The sequence below is a fragment of the Euleptes europaea genome, chromosome 1, assembly GCF_029931775.1.
Source record: "Euleptes europaea isolate rEulEur1 chromosome 1, rEulEur1.hap1, whole genome shotgun sequence".
In the NCBI taxonomy this organism is placed as follows: domain Eukaryota; kingdom Metazoa; phylum Chordata; class Lepidosauria; order Squamata; family Sphaerodactylidae; genus Euleptes; species Euleptes europaea.
In genome coordinates, this window is record NC_079312.1 from 51,104,699 (window position 1) to 51,132,438 (window position 27,740).

At 39.6% G+C, this 27,740-nt stretch overlaps 1 protein-coding gene across 1 annotated transcript in view; it reads right to left on the minus strand.

Moving 5' to 3' along the window:
* Positions 1–791: 791 nt before the first annotated feature.
* The window catches only part of LOC130493346 (protein SSUH2 homolog), a 34,055-nt gene continuing 7,106 nt past the window's right edge, over positions 792–27,740 (minus strand). The window contains exons 5-11 of the mRNA XM_056867061.1: positions 27,255–27,379; positions 15,821–15,883; positions 14,465–14,553; positions 11,223–11,315; positions 10,468–10,573; positions 7,602–7,709; positions 792–932 (exon numbers count right to left, since the gene is read on the minus strand). Coding sequence (XP_056723039.1) covers positions 792–932; positions 7,602–7,709; positions 10,468–10,573; positions 11,223–11,315; positions 14,465–14,553; positions 15,821–15,883; positions 27,255–27,379 — 725 coding nt within the window. The remainder of the gene's footprint in view (positions 933–7,601; positions 7,710–10,467; positions 10,574–11,222; positions 11,316–14,464; positions 14,554–15,820; positions 15,884–27,254; positions 27,380–27,740) is intronic.

A 27,740-nucleotide genomic window follows, 5' to 3' on the forward strand; every position in this document is an offset into this window, starting at 1 on the left:
GGCTATTGTTGACTGTAGTCTTTGTTAGTCTTTGTTAGTCACTTGACACTGAGAGACACTGTCCTTCAGTGTTACTCCTCTGAAGATGCCGGCCACAGCTGCTGGCAAAACGTCAGGAAAGAAAATACCAAGACTACGGTTACACAGCCCGGATAACCTACGAGAACCAATGAACTCTGACCGTGAAAGCCTTCGACAATATTCTGGAGAACCAGGTTTGATTCCCCACTCTTCCACATTAGCGGCAGACTCTAATCTAGAGAACCAGGTTGGTTTCCCCACTCCTACACATGAAGCCAGCTGGGCGACCTTGGGCTAGTCACAGATCTCTTAGAGCTCTTTCAGTCCCACCTACCTCACAGGATGTCTGTTGTGGGGAGGGGAAGGGAAGGTGGCAGCCATTTTGTGGTCAGCTCCACCTCTCAAGGTAGCCATTTTGTTGTTGCACCTACCACCTTGTAAGCCAGCTTGATTCTTCCTTAAGTGGTAGAGATAGTCGGCATATAAAAACCAACTCTTTCTTCTTCTTCTTCTTCTTCTTCTTCTTCTTCTTCTTCTTCTTCTTCTTCTTCTTCTTCTTCCTGCCTATTCCTTTGGCTAGTGGAGTGTCTCATCATGCATTACAGCAAACTGCTTCCCTCATCTTCCTAACTGAAAAATACTGCTAAAATCCACCATGAAACCACGTATGTCGGTCTGAGAATTCTGAACTCTTTGATAGTAGTAAACTCCTGTAAGTGACTGTGAAGAGCAAGCAATTGGGAGTCTCTGTGCTGCACACTGTCCTTGTATCACATGACTGAGCAGCAGCACTTCCCTGGGTAGTCTTTGGCATACACTTTCTTCTCATTGCCAAATACATAGAAGGAATGGTGCGTCCCTTTCCATTCATATTCCACCTTCGACACAGGAACCACCTCAACAGTTTGTTTCTGAAACAGAAAATAAAAATCCTAGAATATAGTCTGATTCCTGCACCAAAGAACAAGTCTAGAGGAGGAGCCATGGTGGAGCAGGGGTCCCCAACGTGGTGCCCATGAGCATCATGGTGCCCACCAAGACTTTTCTTGGCACCGACCAAGTGCTTTTAGAAACTGGGTGGGGTCAGGTAGGGCTCCTGCCAAGTTGGGCTTCTGATTTACCACTGAAGATCTGATTGGCAGCTGCCACCACAGTGTTTGTTTTATTCTCTTTTACCCCTCATTCCTAGTATGTTTTTAATTACCCCTATTCTCCCTTGCATTTGGGCTTCTTCTGAGTGAGTGGTTCTGCCTCCCATGGCAGCCATTTTGTGGTCGGCTCCACCTCCTGAGGTAGCCATTTTGTGGTTGCACCTACCACCTTGTGTCAGAATTCCAAAGCTGCTGACAGTCTCAAAAATGTTGAGGACCCCTATGCTAGAGAATGTGCTAAGCATGCAGAGTGGTCTCAGGTTCAATTCCTGGCATGTTCAGCTAAAAAGGCCCAGGTAGCAGGTGATGTGAAGGTAGGGTTGCCAGGTCCCTCTTCGCCACCGGCAGGAGGCTTTTGGGGCAGAGCCTAAGGACAGTGGGGTTTGGGGAGGGGAGGGATTTCAATGCCATAGAGTCCAATTGCCAAAGTAGCCATTTTCTCCAAGTGAACTGTTCTCTGTTGTCTGGAGATCAGTTGTAATAGCAGGAGATCTGGAGGTTGGAAACCTTATGTGAAAGACCTATACCTGAGATCTTGGACAACTGTGACCAGGCAGAACAAACCTTGGCAGGCCAATGATCTGCCTTAATATAAGGCAGCTTCCTGGGACCAAAATCTAATCTGTCATGAACATTTTGCTCCACTAGTAGCTTCATTCTCTTTCTTAGGCTGAAATAGCTGGTGTCTGCCATACCAACTGTCTGAAGGCTTATCTGATTGTCTGTGGGTCTCCTGTAGTTCAGCGCTGCAAAATAATTGCAGTGTGCAGGTTACAGACTGTGGTCTGTCATCACTAGGCTGCCAGGCAGGCAGCAGAACTGGCAGGTTTATCAAGTTCACAGCAGGCTGTCTCGGCTGAGCAGTGGGCTGCAGTCGGCCTGGTGGGTTGCAAGGTGAATTAACGACAGGTCTAAAAAGCTATGGAGCATAGAATCATAGAATCACAGAGATGGAAGGTACCACCAGGGTCATCAAGTCCAACCCCTTGCACAATGCAGGAAATTCCAAACTACCTCCCCCCCACACCCCCAATGACCAGAAGATGGCCAAGATGCCCTCCCTCTCATCATCTGCCTAAGGTCATAGAATCAGCATTGCTGATGGACAGAGGCGGATCTACTGTGAAACTAATGAAGCTTAAGCTTCAGGGGCCCCAATCCTGGAGGGGGCCCCGAAGCAACTTTTTTATAATGAGTGAATTTCTCTACAAAATCGATGGAGTTTTTTAGTGATAGAATCATAAGCCAATGGGTTGAAGTACTTAATATTGACTTTAGAATATGCTCTACTAATACCCATTTCACATGGCCTCAAAATGTCCCTGTAATTGGTCAAATTTCAAAATGTTCTTGGGGGCTTGCAGTGCTCGAACCCCGAGCTGTAAGGGCTCACTGAGCTCACCAGAATCTATTCATAGCCTACATTTTGGCAGCTGGGTTGTCAAATCCTTCGTTGGTGCACAGCTTAATAATTCTATAGCTCAGCTCTTAGGCTAGAGCCAGTCAGAACCATAAAAAGACATCTGAATTCTCAATTCAGGCTGCATTAATTTTGCTTGTGCATTTTAACACCAAAAGATCAGATTTTCACCTCTTTATCCTAACATCCCCCCTCTGATTTGTAGCCCACCTTCATTCCCGGTCAAAGCCCGGCTCAGGGTGGGTGTCATGATCCTAGGCCTCAAGTGCAGCCTACAGGCCCTAGGGAGGCCTATATTAAAGTAGTTACCAGGCCTACATCTCCCAGGTACCCTCTGGGGCTTGCAATTGGTGGAAGAGGATTTGGAGGGAAGCCTAGGGCCAATCAGGGGTAAGGGAGTGGGGCCTGGAGAGAAGGAATAAAAAGCCTTGCCTGAACAGGGAAGGGGTTCGCTCCTAGGGAGCAGGGCTGGGGAGAGGCTGCTGCAGACGGAGGGATCCCTCATCCAGGAAGGGGTGAGTTAGCCTGAGGCCTAATGCCAGGAGACGGCTAGGGACAGTAAAGATAGATGTGTTAGGGGTTTTATTTGTTTGATTGCCTGCCTTTACTGGTTTTGTCGTCCTATTGGGGCTTGAGTTATCGTTATTATTAGACCTTTTTAATAAAGCGTTTGTTATTCTGCCCTGGGTCCTCATGCCTATTGGGAGAAAAAGCAGCCAGGGGCAGGGAGGGTGCTCTGGGCCTTCTTGAGTTATGCTCACACCAGAGTCGTGGCAGCTACTGAAGATCCCCATTCCTCTCTCTTACCTGACAGCAGGTAACAACAATCATAATAAAATTATATATATCTAAAATTCTTAAGTAATAAATAAAATTAATAAAACCATTCCATACAGTTAACAAGATGGTACTCATATAATTACAGGGCCATTGGAGGCCCGACCAAGCAGCCAAATCCTCATATCAGAAGCCCAGAGGGAGAGGAGAGGGAGGCCAGTAAAGATGACAACCTGTGGTTGCCCTCAATTGTAGGCCTGGTGGAAAAGCTCTGTTTTACAGGCCCTGCAGAACTTCTGAAGGTCCCATAGGACCCTGATGTTACTTGGAAGAACATTCCATCAGGCTGGTTGAGGACAACCACACACTTTTAGAGAATGAACCAATACTTTTTTCCACACATTGATGTTGGGTTGTGTGACTTTCATTCCTCCAAATTTTATTTTCCTTCTTTTTTGGTAAGCTTTTGATTATACCTTTGCTAGTGTTTAGTGTTAAAGATGTATAGGTCAAGGTGTGCTTATAAGCTTGGTCCATAGTTAGCATGGATGATATTTTTATGTGTATATTTCTACAGGTTTCATTAACTAGCAACTAGTCCTTTGGTTCCCATATTTACCATGATATTTCTGTTTTCTAGCATAAAATTTTTATATTTTGCTTATTCAGTTGAGTTTTTTGGAAGTGGCAGACCTGGCTTATTTCTCATTTACTGTATTTCTACTGGTAGAGTTCTTTGTAGACAGTGCAACATTCACGTGGGTCATGTCAAGAGTAATGTCTTTACAATGGTTTACCCGAGTCATGGCATCTTCAGGCCTCCCCAGTGCCATCTGTTAAGTTTTTATATAACTATTATTTCACTTCTACAACTTTTTCTCCATTCCATATTAATTTTGCAGAATGTGATTGGTTTGGGGCATTTTTGAGGACAGTACTGTTTGAATAAAATATATATTTGATAAGGAATAAAGTAATAAAGTAAAATAATTGGTTCTTGTAGGTTAACCGGGCTGTGTGACCAAGGTCTTGGTATTTTCTTTCCTGAAAATTTCGCCAGCAGCTGTGGCAGGCAACTTCAGAGGAGTAACACTGAAGGACAGTGTCTCTCAGTGTTAAGTGTGTAGGAAGAGTAAAACAAACTTTCAGTTAGGTCACAAACTTTCAGTTAGGTCACAAGGTCTACCGGAAACCAACTCACACAGATCGCTACTTACACAAAAACTCCAACCACCACCCCCGACAGAAAAGAGGAATAATCAAAACATTAATGGACCATGCAAGACGGATCTGTGAACCACAGTTTCTCAAGGAAGAAATTAATCATCTAAATCACACACTGCTAGCAAACGGCTATTCCAGAAATGAAATCAGAAGGGCCATTAAACCAAACAAAAATCAGAGATCTCAGGAAAAACAGTCTCCCATAGGAAAGGTATTCTTGCCATTTATTAAAGGAGTCACTGATAGGATGGAGAAACTTTTGAAAAAACATAACCTACAAACAGTGTTTAAACCCACCAAGAAAATACAACAGATGCTACGATCAGCAAAAGACAAAAGAGATCCCCTCACTTCTGCAGGAGTATATCGTATACCTTGCAGTTGCGGACAAGTTTATATCGGGACCACAAAACACAGCATACAAACAAGGATAAAAGAACATGAAAGATACAGCAGACTTGGCCAACCTGAGAAATCAGCAGTGGCTGAACATGGACTGACCCAAACAGGACACAGGGTCTTATCCCAAGACACTGAAAGACTGGACAATTCTACCAACTATTTTGTCAGATTTCACCAAGAAGCCATTGAAATTCATAAACATCAGCACAACTTTAACAGAAAAGAAGAGAGTTTAAGAATGAATAAGGCTTGGCTTCCTGTCCTGAAAACCTCTAAACTAACAAAGACTACAGTCCACAATAGCCATGCAGATTAGCTTTGGATTTCACACATTAACAGATCACTTCAGGATACAATGGTTCCAGATTAACATACCACACCCTCATTAGCACATTATCTTGATACTTACAGGACAATGATTAGCACATTACCTTTGATACCCTTTCTGACTATGTATGTACCCTTTCTGACTATATATTACTCTTCCTACACACTTGACACTGAGAGACACTGTCCTTCAGTGTTACTCCTCTGAAGATGCCTGCCACAGCTGCTGGCGAAACATCAGGAAAGAAAATACCAAGACCACGGTCACACAGCCCGGATAAACCTACAAGAACCAATGAACTCTGACCGTGAAAGCCTTCGACAATAAAGTAAAATAACTTTAAAGGAACAACTTTATGGCTGTAATTGTATTCCTTTTTTATGTATTAGTCAATGTTTTGGCCTTTGGGTACATTTTATATTTAACTGATCAATCGTTACAATATTACCCTGTATCTATACATTTGTGTTTGCTTGTATGTATATTATTACCATATTATTATTTTATCATTGTTATTATTATTTTTACTGTATGTACAGTATGTTATTTACTGCAATAGTAATTTTGGTAATGTCGTAGTTTACGTTCATAAAATCAAATGCGAGTTGCGCGCCAATATTGTATATTTTACTTTTGAAGGGAATACTTTGTCCACATTCTGCCATAACTCTAACCACCTAATCTAACTTAACCTAACTTTTGCAGAATATAGACAAATTTTTTCCTTCACAAGTAACAGTGACGGACATGTGAGATAACCCAGTACAGCAATTTTAATCAAAATCTGAGATGTAGTAGTTAATTTTTTAAAAAAATTGTGGTGATCTGCCATAGAACAACCCTACTGAAGAAGATAACAGTGGTTACTCATTGCTGCTGGGAAAGGGCTCACTGTATGGCCCATTTTCAAGGACTCCACCCCACCACCCTGTTTTCCACCATTTGGGCCTCAAGATCCTTGCAAGGGCAGCAAGGACCTTTGGAAGTTGGATGTTGCCCTATTGTTGCTGGTTGTGAAGCTTCAGGGCCCCAAAAATGTAGGTCCGCCACTGCTGACAGATGTCCATCTAACCTCTTCTTAAAAACCTGCATGGAAGGAGAGCTTACCACCTCCCGAGGAAGCCTGTTCCACTGAAGAACCGCTCTAACTGTTAGAAAATTCTTCCTAATGTCTAGAAAATTCTTCCTAATGTCTAGAAAGAGCAGTTATGGGAGGATCTATTCCTATTGTTCAACTCCTTGAGTGGCGATCCGTTGTGACTCCTAAGAATACCTGAAGAATGAAGTTGCGTTCCCTGACCAGCCTCATGTGCCAGTGTTAATGGGTGTAACCGCTACAAATTTAGCATGATTGTTTGTCCGTTTTTAACCTTTGAAACACATATCACCCAGCATTGAATCTCAAAAGCGCACCATGTGAAAAGCTACTTCCTTTAGATTCAGAACTTTGTCTATTAATTCTTACAGGTCCCTCCTTTAAGCTTTCAACTTGCTTAAAAAAGGCAGAGTGAATCTGTTTCTGTTATCCACATATAAATTATAGTTATTAAAAATTTATTTCTGGAGAGTCAAGTTAACTGGTGGTTTATTAAGCTGGGATATTTTCAAATTTGAGTAGGTTTGGTCTTAGAGATTTCAGATGACTTGCTAACATTGTTATCAGATTATTCTCATGCTCTTTATTTTGCTGTTTACTGCTTTTATTGGTGACATCCCATGGAGTATTTTCATCTGCTGCTTTTGAGCTCTTATTATTTTCACTATATATCTGCTGCCTGTAGTATTTATTTTTGGATTTTATTATTTTAGTTATTGTATTTTATACAAATTGCGTTATTGTTATTAACAGCAACAGCCACTCTCAAGAATAGTTTTACACCTTTGGAACTCTGACACAAGGGGGTGAGCGCAACCACAAAATTGCTGCTACAAAAGGTGGAGCAGACCTCAAAAACTTTTGCATTTCAGGATACATTTCAAAGTGAACGTATTGTATAAAATTATTTTCTTGCACACGCGTTCAGTCACACAGTGAAGATCTTTGTGTCGTGGTGGCAGCTGCTGCCAAAGCAACTTTAAAAGAAATCTGCATAGTCAAGCAGATGTCCTATGGCCCTCAGAACCCCTGATGGGCAAAAGCCCCATCTGGCCCCACACCAGGAAAGGTGTCATCAGGTATCACGATGTTGGGGACCTCTGTTTTATAGGGAATGTTCCCCACCCAGTTCTGTATTTCATTCTTGTTCCCAATTCTTTATTTTATTTTCATTCTGCTCACCTGTCTTAAGATGTGACATTCCGATGCAAATTGCATTTTGTGTTGTTCAATGCACACTCGTGAACCCTCATTAATCGATGGCTCAGGGAAATTAACAATGGGGTATACCTGGAGAACAAACAAATAGACTGCTTCAAATACTTTTTGTGATTTTTTTTACACATTTGAGAATAATCAACATATGATGGTAACATTCCTTTGTTTTAAGTGACTGACGGATGACAGGCCATACTCATGGACAGCTGTAGCTTAAATGCTGCTGAAAGGCCGGAAAGTCTAGTGAAAAAAAACAAAATATCTCTAGTAATCCCATTTCCATTCCGGGTTACATACCACCCCTTTCGGAGCCTTTACGGTAGCAAAGGGGATGATCTAAAAATGAGATTCAGAATGGGAAAAAGAAGGTTTGTATCGTCTCAGGGACCTGTGTCATAATGCAAAGTGGCATAACAGGAATTCAGTGTGACAATCAAGGTCTAAATAAGGAGTATGGTTTCTTCTTGATTACAAAAGCTGAGAGTAACATTATTTTTGTAATCGTGACTTCCCCTTGTGTAAACCTTAGTGGCAAGTGGAGACACATGTGGATTTTTGCAAGAGGTAAAATCCTTTTCCACCCTGCCAGCCCCCTTTTACGAACTGGCTTGGTTCCCCTCCTTTTCTGTCTTACGCTTTCCCCCAGCCCCACCCCTGCGAGCCCTAAACTTGCCCCCCCCCAACATCTAGTTCCTCACTTCCTCCCCCCCCATTACTGATTGCTGCTTTTTCTTTCCCCTCCCTTCTCACCAGCTCTCCTGCTCACACCCTGCAGCTCAGTGCTGTCTCTTTTTCTATCCCATGTTCTCCTGGTTTCAGCTGTCCCGACAGTCAACTCTTTCTGGAGGGGGACATGATTTTTAGGGTGGTCAGCTCCAGCTTGGAAAATACCTGGAGATTTTGGGGGTGGAGCCTGAGGAGGGCAGGGTTTGGGGAGGGGAGGGACTTCAATGCCATAGAGTCCAATTGCTAAAGCGGCCATTTTCTCCAGGTGAACTGATCTCTGTCTGCTGAAGATCAGTCCTAATCACAGGAGATCTCCAGCTAGTACCTGGAGGTTGGCAACCCTAATGATTTTTCAGCATGAATTTGACTTGCTACAACTTGAAATGCTAAAGTTTTTTTTAATGTCTGAACGTGCACATGTCAGTGTTTACATTGTAGTGTTTACATTCCCCATATATATATAAATGTGTTCTATAGATAACACACACATACATATAAACACACACACACACACACACACACACATCTGTATATATAAACTCTTTTTAAAAACAATTAGGGATTCCCCTGGATTTGTAGAAACCTATATCTTAATTCTGTGCATCCCATAGGTTTTTTGACTGCATGGGGGCTGTACTTGTTTGCCCTTTTAAGAATTCTTTCTTGCACAAGGAAATTTTAGGCAGGCTCCAACCCAAAAATATCAACCCAGATCCCTCAGACTCATGCTACTCTTCAAAATGGGCAACCTTGTATGAGAAACCAAATTATTAATCCTCCCCAATGCAGCCAGAATAGAATAGAAAAATCTTTGAATGACAATTTCTCCATAAACACATAAGAATAAATAGTACCTAAGAATATAGGAAGATACTGTTATGATAAGGAAGGCAGGATACTTGTTTAACCCAAAAGACAGACTGGCCCCCAGATAGACAGATAGACAGATAGCCTCTTTCCTGGGAATGAAGCCATAAACTCCTAGGATTTAAAGATAAGAGGAGGTGGGTTCTTTTTTCTTTTTTTTGAGCCAGGCAGGATATTGATGACCATTTGCCCACCTGCCAGAATGAAGTAAAACAGATTGCTGGTTTGGAAATCCAGAGTTAGAGCCACAGAAACGTGCCTTATTATCATTGGGCAAATATTCAGGGCAGCACACGTGGGAATTCAACTCCCAGCTCAGGATAAGTTAGAGAGAAATCTTCCCAGTGGGGAGGAAAGAGTTAAGGTTTAGCACGCCTAAACAAGAGGGAGGGCACAGTCAAAGCCCTCTCACACACATGTAGCTCCCCCACTGTCTCTTGGGTACTATTGAGCAAGGAGAGTTGTATGGGAGGTGGATCATGAGAAAAATGACCATGGAAAAGCTCACCATCTAGATGCCCTTAGGAAAAGAAAGAATAAATCCAGATATATTTTATGATAGTCATATTCTCCAATAATCTCTAAAAGGTGTTAAAGCCGGCCATATATTGCTATAACTGTGACCTTCTGTATGAATAGTTATCCCTTGTCCTCACTGTCTGTAGTTCATATTCCTCTGTTCTTATTATATGCTAGGGAAAAAAACTTTTGCAATGTAAGACTATTTTTTTTAAAAAATCACTCATTTACAAGAGGCGGATGGGCCTGGCATAATGCTACGAGGATAAAAGGAGATGCTCCTACTAAAACAAATGCTGCCAAATAGGGGTGTGCACCATTTCCTCCCGGGTACTTTTTAAGGTTTGGGTTTAATAAATCTGGGGGGGAAATTGCGGGGGGGGGGAGACACCCAAAAAGCCGAATCCCCTTATCACCTTTTTCCAAAACGTTTGCCGGTCTATTAAACCCAAACCCGAAAAATTCAAGCCGCCTGCCACCTCTGAGCCCACATGGCATTCGGAGGTGGCAGGAAGCAGAGAGCTAAACACGGCTCAGCCCAGATGAAGAGCTTTTGCTGAATGCACACCCTTACTGCCTAGTGCTGCTGGTGGCTGCATTAGAATGGCCAGACAGCATGTGGTCTTTTTGTCCTGTTCATTAGAAAAGGCAGTAAACAACCTACACCTGTACCACCAGTGATTTTTAACACCCTCCAGATATTGTTTTAATGGGTTACCGAAGAGTGCTCATCAGTGAATATTTCTTTCCCAGCCACTTCTTGCAAACGGTACACTGCAAAGCCTGCGTTCTTGTCTACTACATGTTCTAATTTGTTGTTCTTCCTGTTGAGAAAAGAGAGAAGTAAAGAATGGTTGGTTTTCTTGTTGTGATACAAATTTAAGGATGAGCAAATTTGTTCATTGCTGATCCATGTCAGCCTCCACCCCCGATGGCACTCAAAAGATATATTAAATGATGGTTCAGACTGTATCCAACTTCTATGGTTATCATTTTGATGACTTACAGCACCGTCCTAAGCAGAATTACATTCTTCTAAGGTCATTGCCTTAATTGGATTTAGATGGGTGTAACTCTGTTTAGGATTGCATCATTGGTGGAAGTGTTCTGTTCAGATTTTGGATCCAAATATCTGAGATAGGGAGGCTATCCTGCTCTCTAGTCAGCTTAGCTATTTACTCATGAGAGTCCTAAGCCACAAATACTACATTGGCAAATCTGAAATACAGAGAAATCTACTTTGAAATATCACACCAGATTGTTTGTTGATTGATTGTCCACTCGTTTAAGTATTCCCTGAATGGTAATTAATATATAAGCAAACATGCACAAGATGAAGAAAGCTGTGTACTGATCTGTATTGGTACTGTATACAGGTAATATGCCTGTATATTACTTCAGAATGTTTAAGAGTTATATAAAAATCACACATCCTATTTATTAAAACATTTTTGTTAGGGTTTTTTTACTTACCAAGTTATTGTTAGCTCAGTATGAAACAGCAAGGTGCCACTCCCGTTGCAACGATAACACTTCAGCCATCCATTGCCATGGCACTTGAAACAACTGTGGAAGGGGGAAAATACTTAATCTGAAAGGGTTTGCTCTTGTGACGCCCTGCTGCTAAATTGGATCTCATGACTCTCTTCTGCTAAATTGGATCTCATGACTCTCTTCTGCTAAGATGTCCTTCAAAGGAGAAATATTTCCTCCAATGGAGAATAGCTTTTTTCATGGTAAAAGGCTGATGAGCCCTGACCTGGATGGCCCAGGCTGGCCTGATCTCGTCAGATCTCAGAAGCTAAGCAGGGTCAGCCCTGTTTAGTATTTGGATGGGAGACCACCAAGGAATAACAGGGTTGCTGTGCAGAGGAAGGCACTGGCAAACCACCTCTGTTAGTCTCTTGCCATGAAAACCCCAAAAAGGGGTCACCACAAGTCGACTGCGACTTGATGGCACTTTATACACACACACAAAAGGCTGATGAAGAAAAGTCTCTCTTTTGTTGAAGGAAGTCTTTTGTGGCCCCACCAGTAAAGGGGTGAAGAGACAGCGAGGCACCTCCAACCACAGTAAACCCATGTAATGACACAACAACCTTTTGGATTTGAAAATGGCCACAGTTTTATTGGTACAGCAGCTAACAGAGCCTTCATCCTCCATCTACGCCCCCATGGGACTGCAAAATGGGCCCCAGGTAAGCCCAGGGCCCGCTGGCTTTCTGTTGGATGAAGACTTGGTGGAAGGGAGTCATCGGATCCAAACATTTATGTAATAATTGCCTCTTCATGACAATACATTTAAACCTTTTCAAGGCACTAGAATATTGTTTTAAAGTAATGATGTTGGTTACTCATCATCATTTATTTGATCAAATGCAACAATTTAAGATCTTCCATATAGGTTCTTGTAGGTTATCCGGGCTGTGTAACCGTGGTCTTGGAATTTTCTTTCCTGACGTTTCGCCAGCAACTGTGGCAGGCATCTTCAGAGTAGTAACACTGAAGGACAGTGTCTCTCAGTGTCAAGGGTGTAGGAAAAGTAATATATAGTCAGAAAGGGGTTGGGTTTGAGCTGAGTATTGTCCTGCAAAAGTATTGTCCTGTAAGTATCAAGATAATGTGCTAATGAGGGTATGGTATGTTAATATGGAACCATTGTATCCTGAAGTGATCTGTTAATGTGTGTAATCCAAAGCTAATCTGTATGGCTATTGTTGAATGTTGTCTTTGTCTGGAGGTTTTTCAGGGCAGGAAGCCAAGCCTTATTCATTCTTAAACTCTCCTCTTTTCTGTTAAAGTTGTGCTGATGTTTATGAATTTCAATGGCTTCTCTGTGCAATCTGACAAAATAGTTGGTAGAATTGTCCAGTCTTTCAGTGTCTTGGAATAAGACCCTGTGTCCTGTTTGTGTCAGTCCATGTTCAGCCACTGCTGATTTCTCAGGTTGGCCAAGTCTGCAGTATCTTTCATGTTCTTTTATCCTTGTTTGTATGCTGCGTTTTGTGGTCCCGATGTAAACTTCTCCACAGCTGCAAGGTATACGATATACTCCTGCAGAGGTGAGGGGGTCTCTTTTGTCTTTTGCTGATCGTAGCATTTGTTGTATTTTCTTGGTGGGTTTAAACACTGTTTGTAGGTTATGTTTTTTCAAAAGTTTCTCCATCCTATCAGTGACTCCTTTAATAAATGGCAAGAATACCTTTCCTATGGGAGACTGTTTTTCTTGAGTTTTCTGATTTTTGTTTGGTTTAATGGCCCTTCTGATTTCATTCTTGGAGTAGCCGTTTGCTAGCAGTGCGTGATTTAGATGATTAGTTTCTTCCTTGAGAAACTGTGGTTCACAGATCCGTCTTGCACAGTCCATTAATGTTTTGATTATTCCTCTTTTCTGTCGGGGGTGGTGGTTGGAGTTTTTGTGTAAGTAGCGATCTGTGTGAGTTGGTTTCCGGTAGACCTTGTGACCTAACTGAAGGTTTGATTTACGGATGACAAGGGTATCAAGAAATGGGAGTTTACCCTCAATTTCCTTTTCCATGGTAAACTGAATGTTTGGATGGATATTATTAAGATGGTTTAGAAAGTCCATTAATTTTTCTTCACCATGGCTCCAAATGGTAAATGTATCATCTACGAACCTGAACCAGACTGTAGGTTTGTAAGGTGCTGATTCTAATGCTGTCTTTTCAAAATATTCCATGTAAAAGTTTGCTATTACTGGACTGAGTGGACTTCCCATAGCTACTCCATCAATCTGTTCATAAAATTCTTGATCCCATAGGAAATAACTTGTTGTCAAACAATGGTGAAATAAGGCTGTTATATCTTCTGGAAAAATCTGGTTAATCAATGAGATTGTGTCTTTTACTGGAACCTTGGTAAAGAGGGATACAACATCAAAACTGATTAATATATCCTTTGGATTGAGTCTTAACGGACTGATTTTGTTGATGAAGTGAGTTGAATCTTTGATGTAAGAAGTGGTTTTTCCAATGTGGTCCTGTAGGAGGGTGGTCAAATATTTAGCTAATTCATATGTTGGGGAACCAATGGCACTCACGATGGGTCGGAGTGGAACGGAATCCTTATGAATTTTAGGTAGTCCATATAATCGTGGTGGTTGTGCTTCAGTCTTGCATAGTTTTCTGTGTGTGTCGGGATGAAGAGTGGAATTCTTGATCAGAATGCTAGTTTTCCTGGTAATTTTGCAAGTTGGATCTCGTTTTAGTTTTTTGTATGTGGCAGGGTCCAGAAGTTCCTCAATCTTCTTTTTGTATTCTTCTGTTTTCATGATCACTACTCTGAAGATGCCTGCCACAGTTGCTGGCGAAACGTCAGGAAAGAAAATTCCAAGACCACGGTTACACAGCCCGGATAACCTACAAGAACCAATGAACTCTGACCGTGAAAGCCTTCGACAATATCTTCCATATAATTTCTCATCCTCGGTGTTTATTCTATAAAATGGGAATATTATGTGAAATGGGGTACGAATGTCTATTTTTGCAGGGGGTGAAAAAGGTAAATAGTGCAGAGGATCCTAAATTGCATACAGGAGGATTCTAAGTTGTTACATAAATGTCTTAATAAATGACAGCATTCTTCACAATTTCTCCTTGTTGAATAAGCCAAGGATGCAACAAAGTGATAACCTCCTATTGTGCAGGTTACTATAGAAAAACAGTACCAGTGGGTATAATGTATTCCTTACTCACCGAACCTTTCCTGAACCGCCACAGTATGAGCAGATATTGACGTCTTCCTGCCAGGTGGTTCCATTCCCGTTACAAGCAGAGCATGTTTTCTACACATAAAGAAAATGTGTTTGTTTGTAGTGTCTTGTTAAAATAAAATTTTAAAATAAAAAAGAAATAACACTCATTTCATTTTCTCTCTCAGAAAACTCATCCTTTAAATTCAACTCATTTTATCTTATGGGCACATTATTATCTCGTCTAATTTATGTCTAAACTTCAAATGCATTCACTTCATGAAATGTTGGCCCAATAAAAGATATCAAAACCAGAGTATTTTTTAAATAATTTCTCTATATAAAAACAAACACAAAACAATGCAAAAACCTATATATCTATACACACACGTACAAAAGCAACCTATCCTGCTCTTGCATATTTTTAATGATCAGATATATCTATTAAACATCATATTTCAATTGATAAGAAAAATTGAGCTATTTATTATCAATTCAGTTTCAGTTTCATTATAGACAATGGGCTGGATTTTATGACTCCCCACTAAGAAAGGAGCCCTACTTCGTCAGAGAAAAGCTTCTACACTGGTGCATGACTCCTGACTTGTCGTCCTAGTCTATTCTGTGCCATGATTTCTGACTGATGGGCACATTTCCAGTTTTGCACTCTCCTGTTAATTCTTGCAGTCATCAGATTTCTATTACACGATTATCTCCTACATTGCCTCTCACCAGACACAATAAACACAACACTATCATTTGCAAGGAAGTGTATTCTGTTAACCTTTCCATACTCTCTAGGATGGCTTTCCAGTGATCATTTATCATCTTGTAGTCCCACCTAAAATATATCATACTTGGTCCTGCCTAGCCAAATCTCCAGTAATAAACTAAAAAAGTATTGTACTTTTTAAAAAAAATTATCCAATGTATAACGCCACCAACACAGAATTTTATAGAAATTTTCTTTAAACCTTATAGAAATTGAATATTGGATATCACAAACACATATCAGTTACCTTCTAAATGCATGTTTATTTTTTGTTAATGAGATCACCTCATAAAGCACTCTATTTTATAAACACAATGGTTTGGATCCATTAGCGATCTGCATGGGCAGAAGGGATTTTCTTCTTCAGAGCATGATTTCTCCACCACCTACTCCAAAGCAGTTCCTGGAGGAAAGTGGAACAGCATGGGGTAGTTGGAAGTCTGCAGTGGGTTGGGGGTATTGGCGAAATCTGCAGAAATCCTGCATGGGGTCCAAACCTTTGTGTGCCCATTTCCCACAGATTAAAATGATGCATGGAAAGGGACAGACATTTGATAAGAATGTTGTAATGTTTTTGTCATAGAATACCTTGCCAGCTCCTTTACACGATGGGCATACAGTTGAACCACGTCCTTTGCAGTCTGGACAGTTCTAAAATCAGAACAAAGAAGGCATCATAATTGAGCCACTTGCAAAGCTTCTATAGCGCAGATTTTATAACAAAGACAGTTGGACACAGCCATGCAGCTAAACGATGAAATATATTTAGTACAAAGCATTCATGCATACATTAAAAACAAGCCCTTATGGCATCAAATACAGGATTGATAATGTAAAGCCACATGCTAAACATGTTTTGGCCCCTAGGCCTTCTTCAGTGGTCTAGTAAAACATATTATGCACATAGAAACCTTAATTAACAGAACAATTGTATATCAGCTTGGATATGAATTATAAGATATATTCCAAGTGGACTTGGTTGATATTGATATGCACGCTTTGAATGTAATGCCAGCCTGTTCCAGAAAGCAATATTGAGACTTCCGGATTGGGGGGGAATCGCTGCGGCTGAGCGACTGATGGCGGGCCGGCTTGAAGCTGCCGGGGGGCAGGGAAACCGCCCCCCACACACCATCTGGCAAGCGGAACCCCTTGTGCAAGAGGAGATGCTGAACGGGACGCCGGTGAGCTCCCTGTCCTAGGAGAGGTCGTTGCTGCAGAAGCGGAGATGATCACTCGGACGGGTGAACCGAGGAGCGGGCGCCATTATCGTCTTAGGCAGCCAGGAAGAGCGGCGGGGAGACCCTGATTTTCACACAGCAAGTTTTTTTCCCTACATTTCATCTATTACTAAAAATTTACATGACTGAGGTGTCTGACAGAGTATTTGTTTATAAAGGGAAAGCACTCTGGACTTTATCTAAAATGCACTAACAACTCCAAATCGAAACTTGGCTTTTTACCAGCTGTGGCGCACTTAAAATTCAGTTTTGTCAGCTTAGCCAACCATTTTAAAGAGCTCAAATAAGATTTCCGTGGTGAAGAAAAGCTGGTAAATGACAGCAGACTGAAGAAACTGATGTGCTAAAGTGTGCTCTCGGGTCTGGACTATGAACTAAGTTTGATTTCCAGCTCTTTATGTGATTTTTAAACTGATGATTTAAACAACAAGCACCCCTCCCCCTCTGGATTACAAACTGCAGCCAATCTAGGCTTTTTGGAATGGGAGACAAAGACAAAAAAAGATACAGAAAAACATCCTAAAGGACTCCTTAAAGATACTAAGCAGCTCCAGATTCAGCAAACTTCACTATCCCAGAGAAGAGCCTCTGCATCTAATATAACTGTTCCATTAACCACTTCACCAGTCCAAACAGGGATATCTGTGGCTGTAAAGATGACACCTAAACCAAAACCTGAAGTCACCCTGAACTCTTTACATGAACTGATGACTAAAACATTTCAGGAGGTGGCATCAGTAAAGCAGGAGGTGGAATCAGTAAAACAAGAACTGACTCAAAATACAGTGGCTATTGGACAAAATACGGCCGCCATTTCTGCTCTGAAAGATTCCATTTCATCTTTGACAGTGCGACAGGACAAGTTGGAGTCTAAACTTCAGAAACACTCAAAGGATAACAAAGAAACCAGAAAAAGAGTTGATACTTTGGAAATGTCAATGGAAGCAAGCCAAGAGAGAGAAGAAAAGCGTGATGATCACTCAGCGATGTTGGAACTTAAAATAAAGGAAAGTTGCATTCGCATACGTGGCCTCAAAGAAAAATCCAAAGGGAAAGATTTAAAAAATTTCTTAAAGGTGTTGTTGGCTGATTTTCTCCATGATGAAGCAATCGTGGAAGGAATGATCATAACAGCTTACAGAATCAACTCTGCTTACGCAACAAAATATAAAGTTCCAAGGGATTGTCTAGTTCAACTTTTTTCCAGAAGTCACCGGGATCTGATCTTGAATAAGCACTATTCAAATCCACTCATAATAGAAGGTAGACCGGTGAGGCTAATGAAGGAGATTCCTGGAAGACTACTCAGGAAAAGAAAGGATTTTGCAGAGATTGTAAAACGGCTGAGATTCAATGGGATTCAACACAGATGGGAATTTCCACAAGGTATATCTTTTCTCTTCAAAGCTAAAAGATTCAAGATCACAGACACTGTCAAGGCTGAACAATTTCTAAGAAGATACGAAGGGGATCTCCGTAAACCAACATGCCATCCATCCAAAGATCTTTCTGAAAAGGATCTCCCTGAAGAAGATGAGGCGGCAGAAGCAAGTGGTGGGCCAAAGTTACCAGAAACAACTGAGGAGGACTCTCAGTCAGACGATGGCTGAACTATTAAAAATAAAAATGATACTAAAAGAATTAATGGGGGGTGGGAGGGGGGTAAGATTTTTTTAAAAAGAGTTAAGAAATGAGGTTGATTGAACGTTAATATGCTACAAGTATTGTCATGGAATGTTAATGGTTTGAATTCTCCCAATAAGAGGAAGAAGATATTTTACCATTTACAAAAATCTAAGGCTAATGTTTTTTGTTTAAAGGAAACTCATATTTTACCAAAAGATACCATAAGATTGGAACAATCGAAACTGGGTAAACTTTTTACTTCATGTAATGAAAAGAAAAAAAATTAATGGAATAGCAATGTATGTTCCTTTGATATTGGAACCTAAGATTTTATATAAAGATAAAGATGGGAGGATCCTGTTGATAGAAATTGTAAGTGGTTTTCAAAAGATATTGTTGGTGAGTATCTATGCACCTAATACAAACCAAAAAATGTTTTATAATAATTCGGCATCGATATTAGCTGAATATGCTAAAGAAAAAATGATTTGGATGGGAGATTTTAATGGAGTGATGGAACCAAGGTTGGACAGATCTGCAAAGAAAAAAAAGGGTAACTGTGAGGGTAAATTACCTGGTATTTTTAACCATCTTATAGACCAGTGGGAAATGTTTGATATATGGAGATTGGTAAATGGTAATAAAAAGGGATATACATATTATTCATCTAGACATCTTACCCATTCAAGAATAGACATGTTATGACTTTCTAAAGGAAATTATAAGCTTGTCAGAAAATCTGGAAATTTTACCTAAGGTATTATCTGACCATAACACTGTTTCAATTAGAATTAAGATTGGGGACAAGAGAAATAAACCATGGTCTATAAATGAATTTGTATTAAAAATAATAAAATAATAGATAAGATAAAAATAGATATACAAAATTATTTTTCTGAGAATGAAGATAAAGGAATTTCAGATGAAGTAGTATGGGATGCCGGTAAAGCAGTAGTTAGAGGTCTTTTGATACAACAAAATTCAAGATTGTTTAAAGAGAGGGAGGTACAAAAGAAAAAGATATTAGAAGAAATAAACTGGGAGAAAGACAGCTAAGAAAATCACAAGATAAATCATTCAAACAAGAACAGATAGATAGGTTTAAAAAGTTACAATATCAATATGAATTTTAATAACTTCAGAAATAGAGAAAAAATAATGTTTAACAGAGATTTTTTGAACATGCCAATAAACCGGGTAAATTATTAGCTTGGCAGCTTAAACATAAAGAGAAGAAATTACCAATATTAAAAATTAAGAAGGAGGGTAAAATAATAACAGACAAACAAAAAATTATGGAAACTTTCATAGATTATTATTCAAATTTATTTAGACAAAATGTTGTTTCAGAGAGGGAAATGAATGTCTATTTAAATCAATTTGACTGGGATGGAATATCACAAGAGCATAAGGAATTATTGGACTCTAGAATAACTATGGAGGAATTAAAAACTGTTATAGGTAAAAGTAAATTAAATAAATCTCCAGGCGAAGATGGATTTACAGCATTTTATTATAAAACCTTCATAGAACAACTATCTCCACATTTATTAAAGGTGATGAATCACTGCTTGCAGAACGGATCCATCCCACAAACCTGGAAACAAGCAAATATAGTTTTAATACCAAAACCAAACTCGGATTTATTGGATGTCAAAAATTATAGACCAATTTCATTATTGAATGATTATAAACTTTTTGTAGCAAATAGATTAAAAATAGTATTAAATCAGGTTATACATGAGGATCAAGCTGGATTTCTCCCAGGTAGACTGATTAGTCAAAATGTTAGAACAGTAATAGATCTTTTAGAATATGCAGAATCTGTCACTACTCCTATAGCAATGATATTTTTAGATGCAGAAAAAGCGTTTGATAATGTAAATTGAAAATTTATGAAAAAAATATTAGAGTATATGGGCTTGGGGAAAATTTTTAAGTCAGCTATTCGAAATATTTATACTTATCAATCAGCTAGATTGCTGATCAATGGTAATTTGATATCACAATTTGAAATCCAAAAAGGCACTAGACAAGGTTGCCCTCTTTCACCTTTATTGTTTATTTTAGTGTTAGAAGTTTTATTGAGAAAGATTGGAAATATCCCAGATATAATAGGATGTCAATTTGGGAGAAATAATTTTAAGGTTAAAGCTTATGCTGATGATTTAGTTTGTTTTTTGACTAATCCTATTAGTCAAATTGATAATTGGAACAAAACGGTTGAGGTTTATGGAAAACTTGCAGGTTTTAAAATAAATAAAAATAAAAATAAAATATTGGTTAAAAATATGACACTTTTGCAGTAGCAAGAATTATCAAAAAGGACAGGCTTCTCTATTGAACATAAAATAAAATATTTGGGTATTTGGTTAACTTCAAACAACCTTAATTTATTTAAAAACAATTATATTAAGTTATGGCAACTAATTGTTATAGATTTAAAATATTGGGGGAAAATACCCCTATCATTATGGGGTAGAATTTCGGTAATTAAAATGATGGTATTACCTAAAATGCTTTTTTTTGTCGAAGGCTTTCACGGTCAGAGTTCATTGGTTCTTGTAGGTTATCCGGGCTGTGTAACCGTGGTCTTGGAATTTTCTTTCCTGACGTTTCGCCAGCAACTGTGGCAGGCATCTTCAGAGTACTAACACTGAAGGACAGTGTCTCTCAGTGTCAAGGGTGTAGGAAGAGTAATATATAGTCAGAAAGGGGTTGGGTTTGAGCTGAGTATTGTCCTGCAAAAGTAATGTGCTAATCATTGTCCTGTAAGTATCAAGATAATGTGCTAATAAAAAAAAAAAAAAGATAATGTGCTAATGAGGGTATGGTATGTTAATATGGAACCATTGTATCCTGAAGTGATCTGTTAATGTGTGTAATCCAAAGCTAATCTGCATGGCTATTGTTGAATGTTGTCTTTGTTAGTCTGGAGGTTAGAATGAATAAGGCTTGGCTTCCTGTTCTGAAAACCTCCAGACTAACAAAGACAACATTCAACAATAGCCATGCAGATTAGCTTTGGATTACACACATTAACAGATCACTTCAGGATACAATGGTTCCATATTAACATACCACACCCTCATTAGCACATTATCTTGATACTTACAGGACAATGATTAGCACATTACTTTTGCAGGACAATACTCAGCTCAAACCCAACCCCTTTCTGACTATATATTACTCTTCCTACACCCTTGAAACTGAGAGACACTGTCCTTCAGTGTTACTACTCTGAAGATGCCTGCCACAGTTGCTGGCGAAACGTCAGGAAAGAAAATTCCAAGACCACGGTTACACAGCCCGGATAACCTACAAGAACCAATGCTTTTTTTTTGTTTCAAAATTTACCAATTATAAAAGGAGCTCAAATATTTAAAATTTGGAAAAAAATATTTTACATTTTTTATGGGGCAAAGATGGACATAGAATAGCATATAATAATTTAATTGAACTAAAAGAAACAGGAGGTTTGGGGTTACCAGATTTGAGAATGTATTATGAGGCATCTTGTTTTGTTTGGTTAAAGACCTGGATTTTGTTAGAGAATCCCAAAATATTGGAAATAGAAGGTTTTAATTTACGTTTGGATGGCATGCATATTTGTGGTAGGATAAGGAAAAGGTAAACAAAGATTTTAATAGTCACATTAATTAATTAATTTAATTATTTAATAATCAATAATTTAATAATTAATAATTTAATTATTGATTAAAAGATTTGGTTTATTTTAAATTTGGAAAAAATATAAAAGGTTTTTTGAAAATAAAACTCCGGGATGGATTAATCCAGTAGAAGCATTTATGAAGAGAGGGATACAATTAAATTTAGATATGGATGTATAGAGAAATTATAGATTGTAAGGAAGGAGATTGGGCTTTAAGAAGTAGAGAAGAACTTAATATTAAAGACTGGTTTATGTATTATAAATTAAAAGATATATTTAACAAAGATAAGCAAGTTGGATTTAATAAAAATAAATCCAAACTAGAAAATATAATAATAAAGGGAAATAAAGGATTGATAGGAAGGATATATAGATTATTAATTGAAGTAAATTTAGAACAAGAAAGAATTAAACCAGTAATGGTGAAATGGATGAAGGAGTTAGGATATAATATTGATTTGGAAACATGGGAAAACTTATGGAAGAAAGAATTCAAATTTACAATAACCAATGAAATTAGAGAGAACTTATATAAAATGTTTTATAGATGGTATATAACTCCCGTGATGATAAGCAAAATGAAAAAAGGAGACATGGATTTATGCTGGAAATGTGGAAAGGAAAGAGGAACTTTTATGCATGCATTGTAGATATGTAAATTTAAAAAAAAATTCAAAAAAAAGTAATAAGAGAAACTAATAATTTGATTAATACGAGAGTAAAAAGAAATCCTGCATTTTGTTTATTGGGGATTCCTCAAGAAAAAATGGATAGAAATGATAGGGTCATTTGTCAATATAGTTTTGCTGCTGCAAGAATTATAATACCCAAATTTTGGAAGCAAGTAAATAAACCTTCAATTAGTGACTGGAGAGAGAAATTATGGATGTATATGAGGATGGCCAAATTAACAGAATTCCTACATGGAAAAGATATGGAAGAATTTTAAAAAACATGGGCGAAAGCCGTCACATATTGGGATAAACTGGCAAAAATGGATTTTACTATTTTAGTTAATGAATTATAGAAATAAGTTTAACTTTTTTTTTTATCTTACTGTCAATAGTGTAATCTTTAAACTGTTTAGACACTTCTCCGGAAGTCTGGTGACGGGTCACTTTTTATTGTGGGTGGTGGGTCAAAAGGATATTTTGAATTTTGTAATTTTGCAATTTTGATTGTATTAAGCAGATTATATAATTGATACTCTTTTGTATTTTCTTTTTATTATTGTATTTGTTTGTTTTGTTTTATGTGTTATGTTATAAAAAAAATTATATAAAAAAAACCCAGAGAGCAATATTGAAACTGCATTCCTTGGGTGTGTGTTTTTGAAATTCAAAACAAATTTTAGTGACATTCTGGTACTATAGGCACAAAGTCCACTTGGAATATATCTTATAATACGTACCCGAGCAGATAGAGAAGCATTCTGTTTGTTAATGAAGGTTTATGTGTGCATAATAGGTTTTACTAGACCACTGAAGAAGGCCTGGAGTCCGAAATACATTTGGCACATGGTTTTAGATTATCAACCCTGTATTTGTTGCCATAAGGGCTTGTAATAAATATACTTCATTGTTTAATTGAATTTTATTGCACCCAACCTTTCATGTACCCAACTTTGTTTTCAGGCTGGGTCATTTCCCCCTCAGTTTTGTCCATCAAAATGACCCGCTGTGCTGTGGCTCAAGCCCCCCCACCCAAAAAAAAACACGAAACATAGAGGAACTGCCAGTAGCCATGCAAGCTGACTTGGCTGTAGGGTTGCCAGGTCCTTCTTCGCCACTGGTGGGAGGTTTTTGGAGCAGAGCCTGAAGAGGGTAGGGTTTGGGGAGGGGAGGGACTTCAGTGCCATAGAGTCCAATTGCCAAAGCAGTTCCCTAGGTGAACTGATCTCTGTTGGCTGGAGATCTGTCATAATAGCAGAAGATCGCCAGCTAGTACCTGGAGTTTGGCAACCCTACTTGGCTGCCACTAATGAGAGGAGCTTTGAATATCAGGGAAGGTTTGGATGCAGAATGTTTGAATAATCATAAAGATGGAAATACTAGATTCCCTTTCCCCTTCCTGGTTTCCAGCTTGATTTGGGAAATCCTTAGATCTCTGCCTGCTGGGTGATGCTAGCCTGGTTTCAAGCAGCAAGGGGGGAGTGGCACAATATAGTGGGGGATGGCTGTGGTTGAATGCCAACCATGATTGATGGTGCATGAGAGAATCTTGGCAGTGTAAAGGCACTGCCATGCTTTATTTATAATGTAAATCACAATTCACATTTAATTCTCAGTGAAATAAATGGAAGATAATCACTTCACTGTGCATTAAGATCTATCCATTTCAGTGGGGCTTAATTATGTTTAATTTGTCTTACCATAAGGATTTACCTAAGATACTGTATTATCTAAATTAGCTATTGTTAAAAAGAACAGAAAACAAAGGAACATCTTGCATAAAAATAACCCAGCTCTGTTTTCACTGAATAGATACAAATCTCCCCACCGCCCGCCACAGTGTAACTTGCCCATATGGAATGCATAAACCAGACTTTGCAAAGCAGTAAAACAACTCCCTGCTAAAACGCCATACTAATATTTTAGCTTTTTCAGAAAATACTGTCCCACAAACTGTGAAAACAATGTTCTCTGCCAGTGTTAGAAACTGGAGGATGAAACATTTGATACAGAACAATTAGAGATTCTGCTATGGTTAAGAAGAAGAAGAAGAAGAGTTGGTTTTTATAGGCCGACTTTCTCTACCACTTTAAGGGAGACTCAAACCAGCTTAAAATCACCTTCCCTTCCCCTCCCTACAACAGACAGACACCCTGTGAGGTAGGTGGGACTGAGAGAATGTGACTTGCCCAAGGTCAACCAGCTGGCTTCATGTGTAGGAGTGGGGAAACAAATCCAGTTCACCAGATTAATGCCCGCCGCTTGGGTGGAGGAGTGGGGAATCAAACCCTGTTCTTCAGATCAGACTCCACCGCTCCAAACCACTGCTCTTAACCACTACACCACACTGGTTTCAAAAGTGGTATAATATATGTTAACATATACTTTAACTTTAAATATAATATGCAGACCTGACCTGGATGGCCCAGGCTAGCCCAATCTCATAAGCTAAGCAGGGTCGACCCTGCTTAGTTTTTGGGTGGGAGACAACCAAGGATTTCCAGGGTCACTATGCAGAGGCAGACAATGGCAAACCTCCTCTCTTAGGCCCCTTTCAAACAGCCCTTATAATCCATTTGAGAAGCTGGTTGCTAAGGGGTTTTTTGTGTCATTTCAGACACAAATGTTTTGGCTCCCTGCTGCTAATGGATTAAAAAAATATATTTTCAGACAAAGCCGCTTGTGTCCCATTGACATACTAGGACTCAGCCGTTTTTTTAATGAAAACTACTATCTCCTATTATTTAAATACATTTCCAAAAGGACCGCTTTCCCTCTGCCTTTTTCTCATGGCATGTTCTTTTTCAGCTTTTTTTAAAAAATTGTTCTAGGATTAGTGCTATAATGCTATATAGCACCATAGCAATCCAATGCATCAGACTGCTGGTGATATAGCAATTCAGTGCTATATCTCCAGCATTCAGATCCATTGGATTGCTGTCATGCTATAGTTCTATAGCACTAATTTTAGAATGTTTTTAAAAAGAAAAAAAATGCACCACGAAAAAGGTGGGGGGAAAGCATGGTGCTGTTTGAAATAGCCAGAGCGCTTCACAATACTTTAGAGACGGCTCATTAATGGATTGAAATCAGCTGTATGAAACACCCTGTATCGTTTTACTTGGAAACAGCCCAACAATGGATAGCATTTGGTTTAGAACAGTAGTCTGGAAGGGGTCTTAGTCTCTTGCCTTGAAAACCCCATGGAGTCGCCATAAATCAATTGCAGCTTGACAGCACATTCCACCACTACCACCATAATATGTAATCCATCCTTATGATTTAGGACAGGATGTTGGAATGAATGAGCAGTTTCCTTTCACTAGATGAAGGATTATTCTCTAGAACAGTGATGACTAACCTTTTAGAGACTGAGTGCCCAAACTGCAACCCAAAACCCACTTATTTATCGCAAAGTGCCAACACGGCAATTTAACCTGAATATGATAATAAGGAGGTAGCACATACCCATCAGGGCTAGTAACCCGTGATGGACTTTTCCTCCAGAAATTTGTCCAATCCCCTCTTAAAGGCATCTAGGCTAGATGCCATCACCACATCCTGTGGCAAGGAGTTCCACAGGTTAATTACATGCTGGGTAAGTGGGTGTTCCTCTTTTAGTAGGGGATTTCACTGAAAGGTGGGAGGCGCCACAAAGCCTGCGCTGCTCCCCTCCCCTCCAGCTCTGCCACGCTGTGAGCTATGCTCCCTTCCAACCTAGCTCCTCTCCAACCCCACTACGGGAATCACCTTCGCCACAGACTCAACAGGCTGCGCCGCACCCTCACACCCCATGTGAGCCGCCCTGCCACATGTGACAGGGGAGGGAGGAAGAGCTCCCATTGGGCTGCTGGGCAGAGTGGCGGGTGATGTGAGAAATGCCCTCAGGGGCGCATGGAGAGGGGGAGGGGAGCGGCCCAGCCTCGTGTCCCTCTGGCTTTCTAGTAACAAACTCAGGCGAACTCTGTGCTGGGGCAACGGCGTGCATGCGCGTGCCATAGGTTCGCCACCACTGCTGTAGAATAAGCATTGTAAACAGTCCCTTTGAGTTGTTACATTTCCAGATCTCCTATCACACATACTGACAGTTTGCTACATGCAAGTGTCTCAATATGCACAATTGCCATTTTGTCTGACCTGTGTACATATGTTCCAGCTTCCATAAGTGCAAATGTATAACCTAAAAAATAAAGGTTTTTAATCAACTGTACCAAAGTCAGAATATATACATGTTGCCCCACTCAGGCAAAATGGCAACTGTGAGTACTGAGACAATCTCATCTATACACGGTAGGAGTGCTAGAAGGTAATCAATGGAAGGGTTATAGACTCAAAAAACCTGAGCATCATTCTCTATTCAGCCACTGATGTGATACACTACATTGATTTCTAAGCCCTTGTAAGGTACAAAGAAGAAGAGTTGGTTTTTATATGCCAACTTTGTCTACCTTTTAAGGAGAATCAAACTGGCTTACAATCTCCTTCCCTTCCTCTCCCCACAACAGACACCTTGTGAGGTAGGTGAGGCTGAGAGAGCTCTAAGAGAACTGTGACTAGCCCAAGGTCACCCAACTAGCTTCATGTGGAGGAGTGGGGAGACCAACCCAGTTCACCAGATTAGAGTCCACCGTCATGTGGAGGAGTGAGGAATCAAACCCAGTTCTCCAGATTAGAGTCCACCGCTCCTAACCGCTGGAGCACACCTGCTTTAAATAAAATAAACACATCAGGGAAAATCACTTAAACCTGCATCGCACAGGAGTGTCAATGCTAAAGTCCTAAATACAGAAGGCAATGTTTGGTGATTTTACCTCCGCTGAATATGTATGGGGTACTGGGATATGCATTTCACAGTCTGTGAACAACGGAGGAGGATCCACTACTATTTCCCAAGGGGCAGGAGGGGGCGCAACAGCACAAGAGTCTACGAATCCACCTGGAACAAATTTTTAAAATATTACTTTAAAAAATGATGCACATTAAGACAATGTCAACCATGTTCCCGAATTTCCTGGCTTCTACCTTGCTACTGCACCCATGCATCTGGCATTCTTCTGTCAGCATCATAGTGTTCCTGAATCCCATACATCCGGTAAATTGCTTTAAATGTAGTTCCACTACAGCCTCAATTCAGTCCTATTTCCCACTTCTCACTACCACTGCTAGTACAATGGGCTATATACAAAAGTATTTAAAAAAATATGTCAGCAGCTCAACCAAAAAACATTCCTAATTAAAATTGCCAAATAATTTATAATAGACTAAAATTGACCAAATTATAATTTATCTAAATTGCA